At 29.6% G+C, this 23,545-nt stretch overlaps 1 protein-coding gene and 1 long non-coding RNA gene across 9 annotated transcripts in view; one reads left to right on the forward strand and one right to left on the reverse strand.

The window, feature by feature from the left end:
* LOC118069258 (uncharacterized) overlaps positions 1 to 7,443 on the forward strand; it is a 79,792-nt gene extending 72,349 nt beyond the window's left edge. The window contains exons 4-7 of the long non-coding RNA XR_004690598.1: positions 2,908 to 3,149; positions 5,078 to 5,301; positions 5,394 to 6,053; positions 6,520 to 7,443. This is a non-coding gene — a long non-coding RNA (uncharacterized lncRNA). The remainder of the gene's footprint in view (positions 1 to 2,907; positions 3,150 to 5,077; positions 5,302 to 5,393; positions 6,054 to 6,519) is intronic.
* A 5,189-nt stretch (positions 7,444 to 12,632) lies between these two features.
* Positions 12,633 to 23,496, reverse strand: Vinc (vinculin). 8 transcript variants are annotated; one of them, XM_035087069.1, is made up of 15 exons: positions 23,215 to 23,495; positions 21,549 to 21,656; positions 21,248 to 21,393; positions 20,594 to 21,092; positions 20,011 to 20,484; positions 18,873 to 19,760; positions 18,668 to 18,755; positions 18,255 to 18,299; positions 17,804 to 17,923; positions 17,521 to 17,592; positions 16,897 to 17,021; positions 16,499 to 16,738; positions 16,314 to 16,404; positions 15,045 to 15,062; positions 12,633 to 14,537 (listed from the first exon to the last, which is right to left on the reverse strand). In XM_035087069.1, the coding sequence occupies exons 1-15, from the start codon at positions 23,269 to 23,271 to the stop codon at positions 14,368 to 14,370; spliced, it is 3,141 nt and encodes a 1,046-aa protein (XP_034942960.1). In that variant the 5' UTR covers positions 23,272 to 23,495; the 3' UTR covers positions 12,633 to 14,367. The 8 variants fall into 8 exon arrangements, with proteins under 8 accessions (XP_034942960.1, XP_034942962.1, XP_034942961.1 ...); XM_035087071.1 differs by having other exon boundaries at positions 12,634 to 14,537; positions 20,594 to 21,071; XM_035087070.1 differs by lacking the exon at positions 15,045 to 15,062 and having other exon boundaries at positions 12,635 to 14,537.
* Positions 23,497 to 23,545: the final 49 nt, after the last annotated feature.

Here is a 23,545-nt window from a genome sequence, read left to right on the forward strand (position 1 = left end):
ATTATTTACTCTAAACCAATAATTTTGTGATCAAACTCAATAATTACCCATTTGATTTCAATTTTGACATTCATTTACATTATTTACTTTATAAATTTGAATAATTTATTTTAACAAATTCTTTTGTTATAATTATTGTATTTTTTTTGTATTGAAGAAGATATTTACACCTTTAATCAAAACTTTAAGATTTTACACAACAATTTCCTTACTGATCCAATCAAGTGTTTGTCCTAATTTCCAAGATTATCTAACAAAACTCCAGAAAACCACTTAATAAAAAAAAAAGATACAAGAAACAAAGTTTAATAATGAAATTAATTACAAAATTCTCCAATAATTGGTGCATAAAAATTTTTTCTTAATATTTCTACCAAACGAATTTCAATTGAAAAATTAATTAGTAACAATTTCTTAAATATAACTAAAGTTCTTGTGAATTTCAGTTTAATTTGTGCAAATTTTCTTTCGGTATTAATTTCAACTAATTACTAGTAAAAAGAGAAGGAAATGGCAATTGAGAAGTAAAGATCCAATTGATTCGTTGAATTAAAGGGATATATACTTATCTCAGTCAGTGAAAATCTACGGCTTCGTCTACTTTGGTTTCTCATTAGAAAGCCAAGATAACCTTCTTGTGAAACTATACAATAGCTTCGTAGAACTTTTCGTGGCTCATTTTCACGCTAAACTCCCTACGAAAGTGCTTAAAAGATTCTCTAATTAAAGGGAGCGATCAGTTAAAATATTCTAAAGTTGTGGCAATCTTTATAAAAACATTTTTTTATTCGAAACTCATTTATCTGAGGTGAAAAAGTTTGGTTTATTTTCTATACCATACACTTCATAATTCATTCCATTATTTATGTATACATTTTTTAAAATAAATTATTCTAAACTTTTTTAAATATTTTAATACACATACATTTAATACATATATTATTCATTTTTTTTTTTTTTTTAATTTAAATATTTTAAATTATGTAACTATGGTCGAATAAAAGATATTTTCGAATATTAGAAAATATTACAGTGCAAAAATTGATAAAGTTTTTTATACTCTGATAAATTGCTATGAAATCAAATATGCATTGTTCCTTTTTTTATCAAACCTTTAGAGTTATCACATTTTCCATTCTTGTGTGAATTCAATATCTAGTTCTACCGATTGCGTACATACGTTTTTCATACTCATAAGCAAAAACTAATTTTTTTGTCTGTGAAAAATATTACCAGTGTATTTGTTTAGATATGTAAACATGAAATTTTTACAGGAAAATTATTTTACGATTTTATTGATATAAAAATACGAAAAAATGTCAATTAAATTGAAATAGAAGAAATTAATGTTTAAGATAAGTTACTCAATAGTAAATTAAAAACAAAAAATATGAAAATAGGTGTAAAGAATAGCTATGTCACAAAAAGTGTTTCCGGTTCGAAGCACTTTGTTAATATAAGAAAGAGTTAACGGCATGCTAAAGATAAATTGAAACTTAAACTTGTCTATAAATAATTAAACTCAGTCAATAAATTTTATAATAAATTACATTAAAATTACCAAGCAATTTTAAAAATGATTATTTTATTATTTTATTTATTAATAATAAATTAAAATTCAATTTTAAATATGTTACAGCATCGTTTATTGATTTATAATTAAATAAATAAAAAAAATCTGCAAAACTTTTTTTGCTATAATTATAATTTTTTTATTGTGTTAACAAATACAAAAAAAAATTATCAGACATTCCAGAGATAAAGATGCTTGAGGAAATATTTAATAAAAAATGCAGTATTTTCATAATTATTATTTTCATCAAGAGTCTTTTAAAATATTTTAAATAAAAAATGTTTAAACTTTTTTTTTAATAGTCATTCGAATTCTTGTTGAATTTTTAAAAAGCTCTTTAAAGCTCATTTGAATCACAATCCTCGCCCATAGAATTACCTAGGGTTGTTTTTGTTTACATGCCAATTGCAGCATCAGCAATAATGGTCAAAACTGGTTTCCGATTGTGCCCCTTTTGTTTCCTTTGACAAGCATTTTACCTCCAATCCGTTGGATATTCCAGAGTGCGATGTTAATGGCGCTTGTCGAGCTCATCGGTAACGACGTCACCATAATTTCGGTCAGAATCCGCCGACGTCGCAGACCATTAAGCACATTAAACCATCGCGCGTTCTTTTTATATATTAGTCGCTATCTAAGACATGTTGGCTGTTGGCCAACTATGAGCTGAGCCCACTTATGATGAGAAAGGCGGAAAACTGTATAAGTGAGAAAAGAAAACGATAGGAAAAAAGTTGAACGTCCACCACAACTCCAACGACCGACTTTTTAAGCCGTCGCGGTTAAAGGGCCGTTTGTCACTTGATGTTCAACCCAATGGCCATTTTCTTGCAATCACGTTAAATTTTAGCTTGTTAGTTTTGTGCAAGATTTGCCATGTTTCGAACAAGTTTTGTCACTTTTTCTCCGTTTTTTCATCTATGTAGATTCGTTTTACTTTACGTGTTCCAGTTTATTACAACTTCAAGTTTTATTTTTAAGAAATTTTTTATTTAAAACCGCAGCAAAGTTTAAATATTTTTTGGTTTAATATGTTCATTGTCTTGAAATGGATATACTTGATAATATTTTCGAAAAATTAATAGCATTATTTACTCTTTTTTTAAAGCATTCACTGTTTTTTTTTTTACTAAAAGTTATTAAAAATGATTCATCTTCAACTTGGTAAAATTTTTTGTGGATTGATTATTTTTAATATTTTCTACAATCAATATTCACTGTTCAATTTATAATAAAAACTTCATTTTAAAATTGACCCTATTTTTCTTAGAACAAAATTTCATAGTATTTTAGTTGATGTCTAACCATATATAAAGTTTGTTCTCTATCGGCAGGTTTACGGAAGTCCCAGTGGATTGATAGGATAATCATTATACTATTGAGAGGTAATAAAAGAAGCAGTTTCAATGATTCAACGATAAAATGGGCAAGTCTAAGGTGATCTAAGGGATTTAACATTGATCAGAGGGGGACGTTCCTTGGAGATGCATCAATAGCAGTGATAGAGAATCAAGGACGATATCAGATGATGGATAAAACGTCCACCAGGGTCTTGGGTCATGGTCAGTAGCAACGGGTAAGCTATTATACACACATATACATGTGCATGAATTGCTTCAAGATTGATGGCAAAGCCCGTCTGCATTTAGTACTAGAAATGAGCCTTGTGCAAGATCCTAAGCTGTTCCCCAGATGTCTCAAACTTATGTCCATTACCTAATCCCCACTTGACTCATTTGTATAATTCAATATCTCCCATAAGCCAGCTAAATGGTTTATTTTGGTAACACCAATTCTCTAGACTGGATTTTCTTGATGACATCAACCATTTCAATGCACCATTTTGGTTTCTATTACTTGTATTGAAGCACACAAAAAGCTTATGTCAAGAGTCCATAACAGAGTAGATCTATCAGATCCACTAACATCACAGCAAAATGAATGAAAAGAAAAGATACACTTGAATAAATGGTTTCTGTTACTGGCTGAGTTAAGCTTCTGCCTTATACTTAACTTTTACATCGATCGGTTTTTCGATACATCGTCCGAAAACTCGATAACGCCAACAAAACTCGATTCGACAGAGAAAAGTGCGGTTGAAGAAAGTGATGTATAACTCAGCTGGTATACTACATTGTTTCACAAGTTTCGATAAGAATCTACGAGAGAAGAAAGTAGTTATAGATGGTATAGATCCTACAGTTTCACAAAAAAAAACGGGATATAGTTCTTCAAATAATTGAGATGAATTATGGTTGTAGTTAGAAACCTTTTTTCCTATTTTCTCTATTTTTTTTTTATCCACTAAAAGTTCTTCTTTTAAGCAGCAGCAACATGAAAATGAATCAACTTTTTAAATAAATACATTTTTTAAATCCATCAAGAAATTTATTTACTGTAGTTAAATAATCTTTGTAATTCAAGATGAATTAATTCATCATCTAGTATGAATGTTCAATAATTAATAAAGCTAGATTCAGCTCACCAAAACTGGTTTATTAATAAAAATGAATATTCCAACATCTGTAGATTTTGATGCAAAAACAAGTAATTAAGATTAATCCTTTGAAATAAATTATTTTGAATCTAAGCTGAAAAGGATTGAATATAACATCAATGCTTGAATTATTGATAAAAATGTAATACACTGCAAGATAAAATTACTAAATAATATTGTTAACTTCAGAATTTAAATGAACCTTGATAGAGTTGATTAAAGAACATCCATTATAAGCTTCGTTGGTTAACACCTAATTACTATTTTTGATCACCTTCTGATCATCTTCTTTTCCTATTAACTGCACATCACGTTGACTTGACTCTTAGTAAACGGAAATAAGACAGATCTCAAGTTGTGGATAGTCTATTCACACTTTTTCCATCTCTCTTATTTACCTCTACAGCTACAAGACTCAAACTTGTTCTGTTCTATTTATCAATATTTCTCCAAAGCATTAAATCATGTTTACATTTCAAATCAAAAGCTACTTGCTTCATATATTAGACTAATACAAGAGTCTACTTTTCATTCTTACAAAGTTTCAAGAAACATTTTTCACGGTGTCTCATATCTTTACTTGTCTGTCTGATGAAAATGTTTTATTCAACACTTGGCTTTGTTTTTATTTTCTTATTTTCATAATCTTATTGTAATTAATGTTAAATAATGTAAGATATCATTCACTTGTAGAAGCTTTTTACACTTTTGTACGATTAACATAATATAATTGACAAATTACAGTATTCCGTGCTATAAACGAATTCATTAAGAAGCTTAAAATTTACTTTTTTTGTTTATATTTTTTGTAAACCGACTTTTTATTTGATTGAAATATTGCCAAGATAAAATTTATTCATGTGTGCATAAAAGATACTGGTGTAATGTATCATTACTATGACAAATAATATAAAACTTGAAGTAAAAAAAAATCCACAGCTGTCGTTTATAATATTTTTCCACTTTTCGATCTACTTTTTATAATATATTTTCCATTTTCTTTATAGGAAATTCTAGAGATCGACTGATCTTCAAATACTCGTGGAAATGTCACTCCAGATACTGAATTTATGAGTTGAATTAAGGAAAAACCCAAAGCAGCATTTTGCAGATGTCAAAACTACCTAGACATTCAACCTTTCGCTTGGATTTCCTCATCGTTACCAGAATTCAAAATACATCTACTTTTATTTATCACTATCCTATTGATCGTTATCATCCTGCTTTACGAGTAAGTATAAAATCCTTTAATGGAAAATATTCAGTAGATTATTTTAAAAAACAAAGGATTTATTTAATTAATGGTAATTTTATTTGTTCCAGAAATAATCAAGTAAATCAATTGAATACAATTCAATGTAAGAATAACGTCGAAGTTCCAGACTCATTGATTTATAGTTTTCTCCAAAGTTCTTGACATCTGTTCCAGTATTATTGGATCGAGAACGTGCCTTAATCTTGAAGATAATTTAATACATGAAGTCGATGTACTACTTGTGGTCACTTGGTGGACTTTGATAATGTCAATAAAAAATGATTCACAATGAAATAAGTACTGATGATAACGATGATTTACTGATTAAATTGTTATCAATTGAACTCATCAAATCTCATGATGATGATGATAATATATTATCAGTGTTTCAATTCTGTTAAATACAGATTTATCAGATAGATGAATTCAATTGAAATCATTAGATTGAGTTAAGAATAAACAAGAAGATGATTTAACTATGTATTAATATTAAAGCTGATCCTGAAACGCAAACCTTATATACATATATGGAAGGCTTACTTTTCCAATTAGTAATAATTTGGGAGTTACAATAGATACAATTGATTTTATAAATTCTGTATTACTGAATTAAGTTCATGTATCATTCAAGTAGCGATAGTACTAATAAAGTGATGAAGTGATTGAATCAACATCGCATATCCATGAAACAAATCACGCACCAACAGACTAACATGAAATTTCTAAAGGTAATTATCTGAATTTCATAATCGGATTAGTTTATGTGCTGGTAAAATTGGTGTTTCACTGGCAATAGTCTTGATTGTAAATAGGAAATTGAATTGCTTCGCATATTAACTACTTATTCTTGTTATATAATTACACTGAAAATAATGAACACTTAGTTTAAAATGGAATAATGTGTTTATACATAGTTTCATTATTTTCTTTGGAAATTATTCAACCGCATAAAGCCCTTATGAAAATACCTTTATTTACATTAAACCTCAAAGATTTTTTTCAAAGTTTTTATTGTTAATAGTTAAACTAAAATTATGTATTTGTAATAATTATAATAAAATTAGATATGAGGATCAACTTTTAAAATTGTAGAAATAGATATTTAAGAACTCCTTTTTTATCCCATAGCACATGAACACTCTCTTAATATTTAATTTCAAACTACCTTTCATAACGTACCTATTTTTTATTCAGGTTTTAATGCCAGTAAACAAATACACATGCTGTTGAGAAGATGGAATTGAGCTGCAGAATGTCGGTTATAAGGTGACGCAAAGGAAAAAGCCTATTTTTCAACGTTGAACATAAAAATAAGGTCATATGCATGTTATATTGCTCGTTTTACAGTCCAACTTCTATTCTTTCAAGCAACAACGGTATACTGTTTTTCACTGTTACCGGAGTCTTAGCATTATTCAGCTTGTTATAATGATGTGATGAGTTTTTCTCTTTTTTTATGACTAAATGAAAATGAAAATCTAAAAAAAACTACAATATTAAAAAGAGCAATTGCTTTAGTACGTGAATACTTTTTTCTGTTACTTCTCATTACAAGGAGATATTAAAATATTTTTTATTGGTTATGAAGTCGTATAATAAACCGTAGTATTCCACAAAACAAGACACATAAATTTTATCACTAGAATAGTTAATAAATTTTAATTAAAATCATTTGATGTTATGAACAACAAGACAAAAAATTCAATAATATTCATAGACATCGACCGCTCGTCTTGGAGAAGGTATAAATGACCAAAAAGCTTTCTGACCGTCTGTTTCACAAAGGCTGTATGTTAAAAAACTTTAATCGCCTTACTCACAGAAATCATATCTGTCAAAAAAACCCTGGCCGTCAGTCAGTGGCTTGTTATTATTGCCAACAACACTTCTCCTTTTAAATGAAATTAAGATGAAGTTCTCGACATGTTTTTCTTACTTCTTTAAAAAAAAGTACTTTACATTAAAGTTTCCATCGAAATAAATGATAAATTATCATGTTGGAGTACTGTGGAGTAGTCTCTTTAATTAATCCATGGTCATAAGAACATACAGACACTTTTTTTTTTATTTTTTGTGAATTATTGTTTTAAGAATTTTTTTACTTGCTAATGAGAAGTATCAAATCAAGTATTACACTATGTTTGCCAAAACTAAAGTTTACCATCACATCATCAGTAGCTTAACAACTTTTTCATTTCTGACGATTCCTGGATAATAAGAATTAAAAAATTAGTCAATATAATAAAAAATAAATTGAAAAAACACTTCTGTACTACATGAGAGTATAAATAATTAAATTATTCTATCATTAAGTTAAATATATATGTATTAATAAAGTTCATTAATGTAATATTTGTTTTATAAGAATAATTGTTTAATATCGGATTAACTTTATTGTAATTAAATAAACAAATAAATTTAAAAATAAATGGTAATCAATTATTTTAAAAGGTATACTTTTTATTTCAATAACATCCACTGAAGCTGTTTTATACTTGCTATTCTATGCCTTTGACATACGAAAATTCAATTCCAAGTGCTATACATGGTTTTTGTTCCACAGAGATTCAAAAGCTCTATTTGTATTATTCATTATAGAACATCAAATCAATAAAATTAAAAGATAAACAGTTGATAAAAAGTGTATAGCCAAAAAAGCTGAAGATTCAATTACGTTTCTACAGAAGTTTCATGTTGATACGTTTATTTTATTTTTACAAAGCCATCAGCTGTATAACGTTCTAGAAAGGAAGAATAACTTTATTGTGAAAAAAATTGTTTGAAATTATCTGCAAATAATGGTGAATTGGAGTAATTCAAATAGCTTAGCTTTCAAATAAATTTTATGTTTATCAATCGAACAGTATTGCATTTTTTAGAGCCTTCTCTGTGATACTACCATATGATGTAATTCTATTTTCATTTAGAGAACAAAATTTTATTTATATTTATTCAACAAGAATATAACTTAACAATGAAAAAGTAACAAAATTGTAAATATAATTCCATCAGTATAAAATAAATAAATCTAACCCATTTCATAAAATTGATGAAATTAAATTTGGAAAAATATAAAACGCATTTCATTAATGGTTCAACATTTCTAATTGGATTGATTAAAAATAATTTTATTTCCTATAAACTTCAAGTTACAAGTGTTTTTGAAACTTTTAGAACTTGAAAAAATAGACTAAATTAAAGTGAATAGCTATAACATATAAGTCAACAATAAATTTCAAAGTTCAGCTGATCATGATTATATCTCAGTTAATTGCTAGTTAGGTGTCCAACGATAATGGCTCGATTCTCATCGCAGGGATACTCATATGCTGCTGTATTAAGCAATTTCGCCATCATGATATTAACTGAAGTGCCATAGCAAGCTTTGTAGCAATTTTCAACAGTTAAATATAGCTGTTGTGACTTAATGGACCGATACATAATGAACAAATTTGCATCTTAGTCAATAGTTAGGTTAGATAAATAATATTGGAAGCAAGCTTCTTGAGTAAAAAGATTGGCTTGAAGTGGTCGAAAATAGCCAAAGGTCATTTTTTAAAAACAAGTAGGTCACACTCTTGCATGGAAATTTGAAGAAATTTGAATATTGTAATCAGTAGCATGAACTGCATCATTACTACATTACACAGTTATCTAAGGTAAGGGTTCCGTCAGTATATAGTGTATGATTAGAATATTTCAAAGATAAAATTCTTAATGCCCGTTATCAAGTCCCACTTTTCGCTCTTCTTCCTCCGTTCTTCTTCCTTCATTCGGAATTCACATTTGTACAAGGAAGTTGATAAACCTTACAGTTTACCTGTAAAATTCGTTTCCCGTATTTTGTTCTATGTCAGAGGAATCTAGAAAATAATCCTAACATAAGACGAAATAATATTTCAAAATTTTTATGTTACAAAAAAAAGTCATAGAGTTTTTAAAGCAAGAAGCAAAGCTTTAATTGTCTCAGTCACCTCATTTTCATCAGTAAATATCTATAACATGAGTTACTATGACGATGAGTTTAAATAATAATAAATTCTTGAATGTTGAATTATAAATTTATGATTAATTTTGAGGAATATAAATGGACTTATTGGATTTCAAATAACTATCTGAATTTCTCATAAATTTATTTAAAGACCTGAAGAAGAATAATGGGAGTTTGAGGAACCTTCTTATGCTTGCTGTTAATTATTAGACGATTATATAAAATTCCAGTGCTAGGATTTTATAAATATTCGCTTTGAATACCTTGTTTCATTCTTTTTTTGATGGATTACAATAATTAATGATCAGACAGATGATTAATCTTTATCATTTTCAACCATAACATTCAATATCTTCATCAGGAAGTGCTTCCGAAGTACACTTTACATGACTTTCAATTCGAAATAGTTTTCAACTCAACAATTAAATTTTAGTTTACTGAGCTCTTGAGTAAATTGAAATTCGTTTCATAAACATGATCAATATATTCCATATCACTTGAAAAAGTTGATACTTCCTTCATAAACAGTGTTTGATAATCTTTTGAAAACAAATTGAATTTATTACTTTAGGATTATTAAAACTCCTCTTATATCTACAAATGAAAATAAGATGTAAAGTGAAAACGTTTATTGATAAAACAGACCCGACGGTATAACTATAAAATATAAGGTTTTCTAGCTTATCATGCAATGTCATCCACCGTAAATTTTTTCAAAACGTCTCTAAATATTGTTTTTGGACCAGCAGTTCTGAAGTTATTGAGGCTCAAAGTCTTGCCTGTGACCGGATTTTTCATTTCTAAATATCAAAACTTGGAAAATGAGCCCCTGATTATCAAAAAATGGCAAGTTATCATATTTATGCTTGGATCATAAAATTATGCATGTGGTTGGAAAGATCTTGATGAGACGATTCCAAAAAGGTAGCTATTGACTTTGGTTGGTGGAAGAAATCACGAGATATTCGTGAAAATCTGTAAAACATAAAAATATGCATAACTCCTATGCTATTAATGCTACGAGGGTGCTTGAGGGCTCATATGAAAGATCTGAACCTGAGTAAAAAATTGGGGTCCCCCTATAGGATAACCCCGTCAAAAATGCCGTATCTCTCATAGTTTTCGAGTTATGAGCGTTTAAAGGTTTTTCTATGTTTCGATGCAGCATAACTTTGTTTTCTGCTTATAACTCACGAACCATTAGACGTACATAGACTATGAGCATATCAATGGATTCGTAAGAGATAGAGCTTTCCAATGCACTAGTCAAAATTATGATTTGAGCATAATTTATGCTTCTTTAAAATCGCCGAAATACTTTCCCTACAAACGGCGACTATTTGTCTATTTTTGCGATTTTAAGGGTGAAATAAATTTTTTTTAACAAATCTATGGATTTTGGTCGATAGCTCAGATTTCAAGGTTTCTAAAACGTCCCTAAAAAATTTTATTAGACCGTTTGTTTGAGATTTATAGGTGCTCAAAGTCTTACCTGTGACCGGATTTTTCATTTCTAAATATCAAAACTTGGAAAATGAGCCCCTGATTATCAAAAAATTGCAAGTTATCATATTTATGCTTGGATCATAAAATTATGCATGTGGTTGGAAAGATCTTGATGAGACGATTCCAAAAAGGTAGCTATTGACTTTGGTTGGTTGAGGAAATCACGAGATATTCGTGAAAATCTGTAAAACATAAAAATATGCATAACTCCTATGCTATTAATGCTACGAGGGTGCTTGAGGGCTCATATGAAAGATCTGAACCTGAGTAAAAAATTGGGGTCCCCCTATAGGATAACCCCGTCAAAAATGCCGTATCTCTCATAGTTTTCGAGTTATGAGCGTTTAAAGGTTTTTCTATGTTTCGATGCAGCATAACTTTGTTTTCTGCTTATAACTCACGAACCATTAGACGTACATAGACTATGAGCATATCAATGGATTCGTAAGAGCTAGAGCTTTCCAATGCACTAGTCAAAATTATGATTTGAGCATAATTTATGCTCCTTTTTATAGCAACTTCCGGTTCGATTTTATTTTGATTGTTAAGAAATAAATTTCTTGAATGTTTGATCTAATTTTACATTTCTGGTCGTCAATAGGAAGGTAATGAGTGGTCAAACTTCAAAATTTAAAAAATTTTATTTTTTAACCCCGTTAAATTTTTTTTCGCCGGAAAATAAAAAAAGCTCCAATTTCGACGATTATCGGGCTCATTCTCCACGTTTTGATGTGTACTAATGTAAAATTAAGACACAGCCTGACAAAATAAACTTATTTCACCCCCTATAAACCGGTAAAACTGGATACAGATGAAAATAATCATCCCCCTGACTTTGAACCCTTATAAATCTCAAACAAACGGTCTAATAAAATTTTTTAGGGACGTTTTAGAAACCTTGAAATCTGAGCTATCGACCAAAATCCATAGATTTGTTAAAAAAAATTTATTTCACCCTTAAAATCGCAAAAATAGACAAATAGTCGCCGTTTGTAGGGAAAGTATTTCGGCGATTTTAAAGAAGCATAAATTATGCTCAAATCATAATTTTGACTAGTGCATTGGAAAGCTCTAGCTCTTACGAATCCATTGATATGCTCATAGTCTATGTACGTCTAATGGTTCGTGAGTTATAAGCAGAAAACAAAGTTATGCTGCATCGAAACATAGAAAAACCTTTAAACGCTCATAACTCGAAAACTATGAGAGATACGGCATTTTTGACGGGGTTATCCTATAGGGGGACCCCAATTTTTTACTCAGGTCCTGATCTTTCATATGAGCCCTCAAGCACCCTCGTAGCATTAATAGCATAGGAGTTATGCATATTTTTATGTTTTACAGATTTTCACGAATATCTCGTGATTTCTTCAACCAACCAAAGTCAATAGCTACCTTTTTGGAATCGTCTCATCAAGATCTTTCCAACCACATGCAAAATTTTATGATCCAAGCATAAATATGATAACTTGCCATTTTTTGATAATCAGGGGCTCATTTTCCAAGTTTTGATATTTAGAAATGAAAAATCCGGTCACAGGTAAGACTTTGAGCCTCAATAACTTCAGAACTGCTGGTTCAAAAACAATATTTAGAGACGTTTTAGAAACTTTAGAATCTAAGCTAAACATACATATCTTAAAAAAATGTTAGGAAAATTTTTTTCAAAACTACGATCTTATGTAGCTAGATAGGGGGAATCGGGCTGCTTTTCGACTAGAGCCCAGCCCTAATATTATGATATTTAAACATTGAATAAAAATAATTAAAAATCATCGTTCGTTAGTTTGGCATTAAATGTATTTTTTATTTTATTGAAATTAGTAATTTTTACAATTGAAAACAATTATTCTTACAATTTATTTGTAACTATAATAAATGAAAAAAGTTATTTCAAACCTTTTAGAAATATAAATCATTTCTAAGATTATGCCATTTTTATTGGCATTAGTCGAATTGAATTTTATTTTTCCTCCACAAATATGTTTAAGAGATATGAATGATTACCTATTTTAGAATCATTAATTAATTAGTTGTTTTATATTTGAATAGAGAGTTCCTGAAATACAGTAAGGTTCGTTTTATCATCATAATTGCAATTTAAATTATTCCGTTATTACATGTTACTTTATTGCACTAGCATTTAGCACCACTGGAAGATCTAAGAATTTAAAATAAAATGTTTATAAAATTATCGTCTCATGTGATAATAATCTAAAGTATTGCACGGAGTTTTATACAAAAATATATAATTCAACTGTTAAGGCAAATATTGCGTTCTCACATGGAAAAATAGCTTCATAAAAATTTTTACATACAATTATTAAAACTGACACATTTAATATTTACTATCTATTCGAGAGATTTAGTTACTTTATTAATTTAGTAAGGCCAGTCTAGTTAGGAAGAGGTTTCCAGTATGTACTACTATTTAGTACAATATCTTAAGAACCTTTTATCTAATTGACTTAAATATGTACTAGTTAACTCCTTTTTCATAGAACAATTTCACTGATTTTTAATTTATTCATAAAAAGTGCCATTGAACGCAGAATAACAGTCATTTATAAATCACTTTGTGGACGAATCATTATGAATAAAAAATCTGTCGGTTTTTTCTGTGATAAAATACTATTCAGTACTTTTTTATTATATTATACATACCCGTAATTAATAATTTCTTTTTTTGTTATTTACATTATTTAATCAAAGTTAAAACGTTATTACTACTGGTGACTAAAGAAAAAAAAACTAGTGAAATTGTTCTACATCGTTAATGACTTAATTACTAATATTGCTCTAACCTTGGAACTATTTCAATGATCAAATTATCTTAAGGTTTCATTAAAATTATAATGTTATATCAAAAAATATTTTTAAAATTTTTTAAACGTTATTATAAAACAGTTATTCCTAATTAATTAAACAAAGCTGTCATTGTTACTTTGTCTAAGAATATGTTAATAGAATAATTTTATAAATATTAAAACTATCTTGCCAATTACATTACAAACTCAACGAAAAAACTATTAATCAACACATTAAAGATGATGGTTAATTTTACAATTATATAATTAATTTAAATAAATGATTTTGATGATATCAATAAATAATGAAAGTGAACCCTGATATCCGAAAAGGCGTAGTCATTTTAATCTTCCAATTGGTTCAAGACTTTCATAGTAATTTAAACCTATTTTTTTTTAAATATCTCCTAAAAATATTTTCATGTTAAAATTCATTGCAAATTTGAATAAAACCTATTACTAATTTTCTATAATATCCAATATATGGCTATCAAAGTGGGCATCTGGCATTGAAAAATTCGTTAAGCTTTCTAAGTTGAACATCATATAGGTATTTAAACAATCTCCATCTCTGCATCAATTTAGTTCAATTGAATGTCTCCAAAGCAATTATTTAAGCGATACGTAATCAGTTCAATTGACAGTAAATCTTCTGGTGAGAACTCAATTCATTCTCTTACGATGAGCAGGATGATTGTTGTGTGGCTTCTTTTTCCAGTTCGAAAACATTTGATTACTTTAGTACTGGTACCAAGGCTGGCGACGTACCCAACGTAATTTCATTCCTGAGGCCGTACGAATTTTAATGCTAGCACATTCAGCAGCTCTGACGGTTTCTTTAACACTTTGCATCAGATTCTGAGCGTTACCAACCAACATGTCTGTTGCTTCTTGATCCTCTTCAGTACCTGCGTCATCAATTGTTTCATTAGTTTTTGTGATAATGAATAAATGATTGTCAAGAAGACAAATACATAAATCAGAAATCCTACGTAAGATGTTTTTTGCAAAGAACTATAAATATTTAGGCAGATGTTTCCAACAATAATGAAATCAACTCTTATAAAATCTAAATAATAAAAATTGATTTCTCTTTTTAATTACATAATTTAAATACATTTCCTTATAGTAAACTCTGTTTTTAAAACATCTTCGAAAATAAATCTAGAAAAGATAGATAATTAAGTAATTAATTATTTTATTTACTATAAAATAAATAATTATTCATCATGCGTGAAAAGGAAGTAATTGTGCAAATATTAAATCAGTATAAAAATTAAATAACTAGTTGAGTATAAAAAAATGCACATTTTCTATCAATAAATTAGAATATAAAGCTACTCTAGTAAATAGGTAAATTGGATTAACATATATAGAATAAAATGCGAAGTCAAGAATTGAATCGAAGGACTTACTGCGGCCAATCAATTCATCTGTAATCATCATATGATGCAGGCAGAAGCCACCACATGCCGTTTAATGAGTCCGAATAATAGACAAAATAAGTAATAAAAGTTAGTCTAATAATAAGAAGAGAAATAAGACGGAAGTTTCTATTACTGAAAATCTGTTTGTTTTCAAAAAGTTCTGCAGCCAATATAGCCAGTGATTCTTGCTACTATATTAATCGTCGTTCGAGACTAACGAAATCCCCCAAGCTTATTCAGAAACTTGGCACTAATTTGGTACAACAACTATATCTTATAACCAGAATAGCTTAGCAGTGAGAATGCATATGCTTAACAAAGAGTCAAAACGAAATGGAAAATGAAATGAAAGAATTGTAATTCAGAAAAAATAACAAAGACATCGTGACGACTGATGGTTATTTTTATTCAATTCTTTATTTACTGTTTCGATAATTAATGTATTATTAATTATCCAATTCATAATTTGACTAATATGTGGGTATTAAATGAAAAAATTGAACGTAGCAATAATTCAGGATTTCAATAAAGAATTAAAATTAAATAAGACATAAAGGGATGTTATTTATAGGAATGTAAAGATACAATAAAAGCTTCTATGAAAGATGTGAGTCTGAATTATGAAAATACAAAATAAAATTTAATGCAAATTGAGTGTGAAAAATCTCAAATGATTTGGTGCATGCACAAAAAATGAGCAGCTTATGAGAAATTATAAAAAATGTGCACATGAATAGAATTAAAAGAAAAAGCAAAATGCAATTTATGTACAGCTTTGATTACCATAAAGCATCAACTCTTCCCAGGTGGGGAGCATTTCTATGCACAGAAAAATGATTGTTGATTATCAATGATTCAATACTGCACTCTTAAATGTTAAATGTTAAGGTATGAATAAATTAAATTGATTCATTTTTATTGATCAATTATTTCTGTTGAATGAAAAATCTCACACTTAAGCTTAATGTTTAATATTCAATGATTAATGATTAATGATATTTTTATGTTTCATGGCTTTAAAGCATTAAAAAAATCCCCACTATTGATAAACTAAAATAACCCATAGTTAAAAAAAAATTCAAATAAAATATTTATATACAATATCTATTATTTTGAGTAATTAATTTAATTAATCAATTATTCCTAGTTATTTTTAATTCACTGATATTATGGTTAATTTAAATAATTGCTTACTATAATTTATTTGTAACTTATTGTAACTTAAATGTAAGATAAATAAATAAAGTAAAAACGTACCTTGAGCACCAAGCATAGTTGCTTTTACGGTAGACAATATTTTCAGTTGAGTTCCTATCGTTGGTATTCTCTCACAAACTTGTAGCAGATTCTACATGAGAAAGGGGAAAGAAAAAAGTTGTAAAACATTTTTCCGCAAAATTACCTATAATTACTCAGTTTCAATTTCATAAAAAGAAGATTACCGTTCGAATACGTTTGTCAGTACATTCCCGAGCAAGTTCTTTAGCGAGGCGTGTAACTTCTTGTGATGCTTCAGCAATAGCTTTTGCACAGGCAATTAAATCCCTCTTATTGCCACCTTCTCCTCTTACTAAACCAGAAAGACGAGCCATCAAAATAGCCATTTTCTTAGCTGCGGCTATTATTTCGTTGTCTTTACTGGACCATTGACGCACTTCTTGGTGGAGTCCATGAGCAGCCATCTACAAAAACAAATTAATGAGTAATGGATTTATTTAAAGAAAGATTTTAATCTAATTAGCTACAACAAATTGAGTGTAACAAAAAAATTATATGCTGAATTACATTATTTAAAGTATTAAGCAAGAAATGAAAAATACATATAAAATAGTATAATTACCATAATAGGTTGATTAGGTTGAGGTGCATGCATAAACATCTCATCTTCATCATCAGTTTCAGGCGGTGGTGGTCTTGGTGGTGGAATTTCTCCACCAGGTAGTGGAGGTCTCGGTGGAGCCATTTCTATAAGAAAAAAGTTAAATTAGAAATCTGTATCATAGTAGTCGACTTTTTCATGCACAAACACATTCACAGACATCAAGATGCAGCCCTATAAAATTTCATCGCTAAAAACCCGAAATGCGGATATTGAATCCATTATCTTACCATCATCTTCTTCGTTGTAATAATAATTATCGTAGTATCCTGGTAATCATGCAGCATTGGAATAAGAACAACCATAATAATTAATTATTATTTAACAAATACATTAATTAATTCATTCGAAGTGTGTATTATGCCTTTGAGGAATAATTAACATGCATTGATGAATGGATGACATGAAATTGATGGGAAATGTTTATTTTGATAATGTAGACACCAAAATAAGGAAATAACATAACGTAAAATGTAGTAAATTAACGAAAAGTTGGATAAAGAAAATTAATAACAACAAAAAATGTCTCGAATGATTACGAGACTTGATGCGATTGTTTGTATTGTGTGCTAATTGATGAATTACCTCCGGCGTTTGCCGATTTCTCAAAGTCGTTGTCGGAGGCAAGTTCCTGGTATAGTAGATCTGCATTATCTCCTGATAAAAAAGTGTCATTAGAAAAGAAGAAAAGTATTTATTTTCTCTAGGAGCACGAAAACTGTAATTTTTATTAAAAATTTTAAAGCAAAAAAGTTGTAGAAAAAATAAATAGCTTATTGTTGCTAATAATAAAAAATTCTAAAAAAAGAAAGTATACTAAAGAATAAAAGTGAAAGAGCAGAGTAGTGTTGAAGTTGCTTTCCTGTACCTCCACGTGCCCATTTAGGTAAAGGACTGATGGAACGATGCTGCGGTTTGGCAATACCAAGAGTAGGACTGACCGCGCCCAAATTGCTGGGTGACGGCTGATTCCTCAAAGGTTCACCGACTGATAAGTGACAGTTAAAAAGTCAAATCATAATATCAAACGACAAAAACTTTCAGATCAGTTTTTTTTTGTTGGAATATATAAATTTGTGATAGTGAATGAATATGAATTTATGATTTGTTGAACTTGTGCATATATGAAATATAAAATGTATCAACGAATAAGACATTTGGACGTTAAATTATAAACAACATCGAAAAAATCGAGTGGAACTAGAGCACTCAACTAAGTTTACTAATTGTGAAAAACAAGAACTATCCTGGTATAAACTTTGAGTACAAAAAATCAATTATTATCATGCATAATATTAATTCGAGCCATTTTATGATACCTTTGTCTGCGAAATATGTATGACGTGGGGGAGGCACATGATTTTCTGGAATAAATTTGAGAAGGTTCATATTTACACTTATAATTATTTACAATGAATTTGATTATCACAGTACACATAAATAAATGAAAAACAATTTAAAAAATATTTTATTAATCCTCCAATATCTTTTAAGATAATTATATTTATATAATAAAACCTTAGAATTCTGGGAAAAAATGTTACTTAATTACTAATGAAATTTAATTTAATCCTAACTTATGTCGCTTTTATAGAAAATAATTTTTTTTGCTTGAAAGCACAGATAAATAATTGGTGTATGTACACGCAACGACTATTTAGCATCAATGTAATTTCATATGACAACTGGAGGATTAAATTAGATAGAATATGTAAAATATTAAAATACTCACCGTCAGATATACGCAGTTGGGAAATGTCAGGGGAAATTATTTTATCCGGATGAAGAGCTTTACGGACTTGTCCAACACTGTTAAGAAGCTAAAACAGCAATAAAACACGTTTTTTTATTAATATTTAAACAATTTTTAATATTATAATAATGAATATAAAAATTAATTTATTGACAACATGAAACAAATTATAGTCAATACTTACAGCTCGATTACTTTCTCTCCATCGTGAAATAGAAGGTCCATCAGTAATGTTCATGGCAACAGCCTTAGCATCTTGTACCATAGGAGTAACACAATGCTGAAGAACATCAGCAGCTTGATTGACACGTTGAATAAATGGAAGATCTTCACTGTTGTCACTTTCTTGTTTGGCAACTAAAATAACGCGATTAGCCAGACGTGCAATAGCAGCTGTATTATCAACCATTTTTTGTGGATGTTGTTTAGCAATAGCTTCTTCGCAGAGGAAAGCATGTTTTTGCATTTGCTCTTCAGATGTTCTAATAAAGTCAGCACTATCAGTAGCTTCATCACAGAGCATTCTAGCTCTTTGCATCGTTTCTGCATATTGTTGGCGGAGATTTTCAAAGTGTTCATCAGCGGCTTTGCTCTCAGGATAACTCATTCGAATTCTTCCAGCATTAATTAATTGAGGTGTTAATGATTCTACTTGAGAAGCACTATTTAAAAGTGCCTCAGCAAGTTTTTTATTACCACCACTTCCGCCAGCAGCAACCATTCTTGCAGTTTTCGCTGCACGATTGGAGAATGTTTGAAGTGCATGAGTTTTGTCATTAAAATTCTGTTCACGTCCTGGAGTACCTTCAGGAGTAAGAACAGCGTCAGTAAATTGCTTGAGCGGTGTTGTAATATCAATAAAGTCTTCAACAACTCGCGATACAACGGCTTGTTGAATTCTATTCTTCAATTCGTATAACTTTTGTGATAGTTGACGAGCTATTTCTTGTGCACGTGGTGTATTCCCTTGACCATGAGCACACAGATCAGATAGCTGGCGTGATAAACTTTCAATTTCATCGCACAGCTGTAATATTTCTGCTTTGTGGATTCCTGGAAGACCCTCGGCAACCTACAAAAAATTTAATTCTTGTTTTTATCAATATTTTTTTTACTCTAATATTTTTTTCTGAAAGAGAGTAAAAAGGGTATTATTTATAAAAATTGATTTTTGTCAAACCAATTAAATTTGCTAGTTCTAGACTAAAAAAAACTTACATATAAGAAATTTCGTTGATTCTTTCCAATAGCAGCATTAATTAATCAAACAATGTTCATTTAAGATGAATTATCAATTTAAAAATAATATTTAAAAGCATTACCTTCTTTCCTTCATGAACAATCATAGCAATGGCACGTTGTCCTAAACCTTTATCATCGTGTTGTGGATTGAGCAACCACTTATGAGCTTGTTCTAATCTTCCAGCAACTGTATGAGCCGTTTGTGAAAGCCCAGATTTATCAGCAGCTACAATTGCTGAGGCAACTGAAGAACGAAGCTCATTCAGCTTTTCTTTTATTCCTCGGGCTAGTGATTCAGCCTGTGGCGATGTTCCTTTTCCATCTTGACGAAGCTCACAAAGCGCATCCGTCATTGTAGCTATTTGTGAAGCCAATTTTGCCATAGGTTCAGCTTGCGCTGGCAAAAGATAGCGTTCTGCTAGTCTGTCTGCCTGTTCAATAATCTGTCGCAGGCTCTTTTCACCAACACCACCGCGCATTGCTCTTCCATCATCTAGCCAATCATGAGCCGCTCTTACACGGGATTCTATGGCACTCTGCGCTTTCTTCAGCACCTGGAATTAATTATTCATTTATTGTCTTCCTTGTGTTTTTTTTTTTTAAATATTGTCGAAGTCTTTACATAATATTTTCAATTTTTTATTATAGTATACAAATAAATACCGTTAATTGATCAGCATCCCATTCTTCTTCATCATAAGTAGTAAGTTGAAGAACCCGAATAATTTCATTCAACTCATCAGACATTCGACCAGAAAGATAATTCCTATTTTCGGCAGCTTCTTCAGCCCCTTTCCCACCTTGAGATATTATATGAATAAAAATCTTCATGGAACAAATCAATATCGGAGCCAAAGTCTTAACTTGATCCAAACATCTAACTAAAATTTGCCGATGTACTTGATGAGTTAGTTCTTTTTCTCTAGCACTAACTTCCCTTGAAACTTTACTCAAACATGGACTAAGATTTTTCAAAAAATGTACGAGATCTTCCATAGTCTCAATAACTTCAGTAACAGCTAGGTAGTCCAAAACTCGTTTACATTCTCGTATGATTTTACGAACTTCACTTTCATCAAAACAAAGCAGCAATGAACTAGTGCCTTGGAGAATTCCCCTTGACCCTTCAATGAGCTTTTTTCTGTAACATGAAATATAAACACTTTTCTGAGCGTTAAAAGTATAATTAATAAGCTTTCCATTAAATTAATGTCTAGCACATGGTTTGATACATTTTTATTGGCGTCCACAATTTAACAAAAGCTTCAAAACTTATTGCAGAGTTAACAGTTAGTTAAAAAAAGAGGTCAACAGTACCTGGCAGGTCCCGAATACGGATCTTGCTTGAGTAATGCAGAAGCTTCTTCAAGAAGCCTTGAAGCACCCTCAACACGTTGGAGGGCGGCTGGCATATCTTGTTTAAGAAGTACATCATCTGAGGAATTAATAGTTTCTTTTCCGACCTATTTAATAACATAAAACACAAAGAATAAAACGTTGTATTATTTTTTAATTGTTATCAATAACAAATTTTCTTTAATTGTCCAAGTACAATGAAGTATTTAAAGTAAATTACTTAACGATTTCTGAAATTTTTAATTGACCAAAAGACTCTTACTTTAACAAGATTTGTGACTGCCATGCTAACAGCCTGAACAGGCCGTCCCAAATCTGGCATAGCATTTCCATCTTCAGCTTCTTCATGTAGAATGACAAGCCTCGAAACCTAGAAAGTGTAATTAACTTAATTATAATAGTTTTAAATAAAAAAGCATTTAATCAAACGTTTAGGTGTTAAGAAATAACATAAAATGATATCTGACTCATCTGGATTCTAATTATATATTAAAATGATTAAGTGTCTGCTATATTTCTGTCATAAATTACGAAACTCTTTCATAATTTTCTGCTAAAGTATAAATCCTCAGTGTATATATTTAAAATATTATTGAATTTATATAAACAATGTTTTTGTCATTGTTTACATCAATAGAATATTTAACATATTACATCATTTTTTAATTAAATTAGCAAATTTCCATTTATTTACTAAAAATTCGACAAAATGTTAATTGGCTTTGTTTTCAGATAATAATTCATTCAACTCTAGAACCAACTAAGCAAGTTAAATTGAATGATTGGTGGCATGATAAAAACCAAGAGGCAAAAAGTAGATTTCCTTATTTAGTACATAAGCATGAAATAAAGTGCATAGTAGACAATTGACAGAAAATTTTGCTATTTATACATGATTAACATAAATTTGTCTTCAGTAGACAAAACAAATAAGGATTATTAAGCTGACAAAGACATTTTTATTCAAATGTTTTCATTGTGTAATGAAACCTTCAAAGTTTCTACCGTTCAACTTATACTCATGGCCAGTAAACTTTTATTTGGGCCGTTATTATTTTTAGAATTCATCATAACCTTCCGTCTATTAGCCAACAGTAGCCAGGCGTGGTCCACGGAAGTGGTTATTTAATTATTCTGATACTTCTTATTATATGAATAACAAAATTCTTCGAAGACTTGATGATTTTATTAAGTGTCTGACTGCTCATTCATGCAGTTCAAAAAAATCACTGAAGATGTTAATTAAACCGGGTTTTCAACTTATCAAGTGCGCGGGAAACTTGAAGCTCTTGAAGGGTTGACAAACTTTGATGTTTTTTTATTTACATTTTAAACTGACTGATTGACAGATTACATTGAAGTTTCAAGGTATTTTTAAAATTAGATAACGACCGTGTAATGGTAAGAAATCTTTCATATCGATATCCAACGCCTTCATTCTTTCCCCTCTTTCTTTCATTTACTCTCCTCCTAACCAAGTTTCAATGAATGATGTCACTTCTAAATATATGTATATATTATTTTTTTAGTATAAGTCGCTTGTAATATGTTATGTATTCATTTACGAAAATGGTCATTCTTAGAGTAGTATTTATTGCAAATGCTTTTTAGTTATGTGCAATTATAACCATCAACTTGACAAGGATTGACTATAAATAACTACTTCAAATTAACAGAACATGTGTGGGAGGAACACCAAGGAAAATTATATTCTTGCTCGATTTTTAACTCCAAAGTCATTAACTTGTTTTTTGATGATAAACTTTGATTACATCATTGATGTAATTGAGTTAAAAAAAAAAATTTTGCACCTAAAATTATAACATATGAATTAAATGATGATTTAATAAATGGGAGTAATTATTAATAATTATTTTCAGTATAAGAAAAATGACAATTTGATGATAAAAAGAGTTTTAAACAATTACCTGCTGTGCTACAGGCTCGAGGATGCTTTCAATAGTCTTGGTGTGAAAAACAGGCATTTTACCTAATTTTTTTGTTACTCCTTTTTGCACAAGTTATATTTTTTTTTTTTAACTACACTTGTCACTCTTGAAAAATGAGCAAATAAATTTTTTGAAAAAAAGAAAAAAACAACAAAAATAGCACGCGGTTAACCGCAAAATAAGTCTTTTAGCACACGCGATTTACGTAAAAATGTCAAGACCTCAACTAGACTCAACACAAGTCGGCAAACAACTGCTTGAACGTCAAGTTTCAGCGAAGTAAATTCAGAGTCAAGTTCTCCTTTTCAGC

Source organism: Chelonus insularis, unplaced genomic scaffold, assembly GCF_013357705.1.
Source record: "Chelonus insularis isolate UGA/USDA-ARS -01 unplaced genomic scaffold, ASM1335770v1 contig_406_pilon, whole genome shotgun sequence".
Lineage (NCBI taxonomy): Eukaryota > Metazoa > Arthropoda > Insecta > Hymenoptera > Braconidae > Chelonus > Chelonus insularis.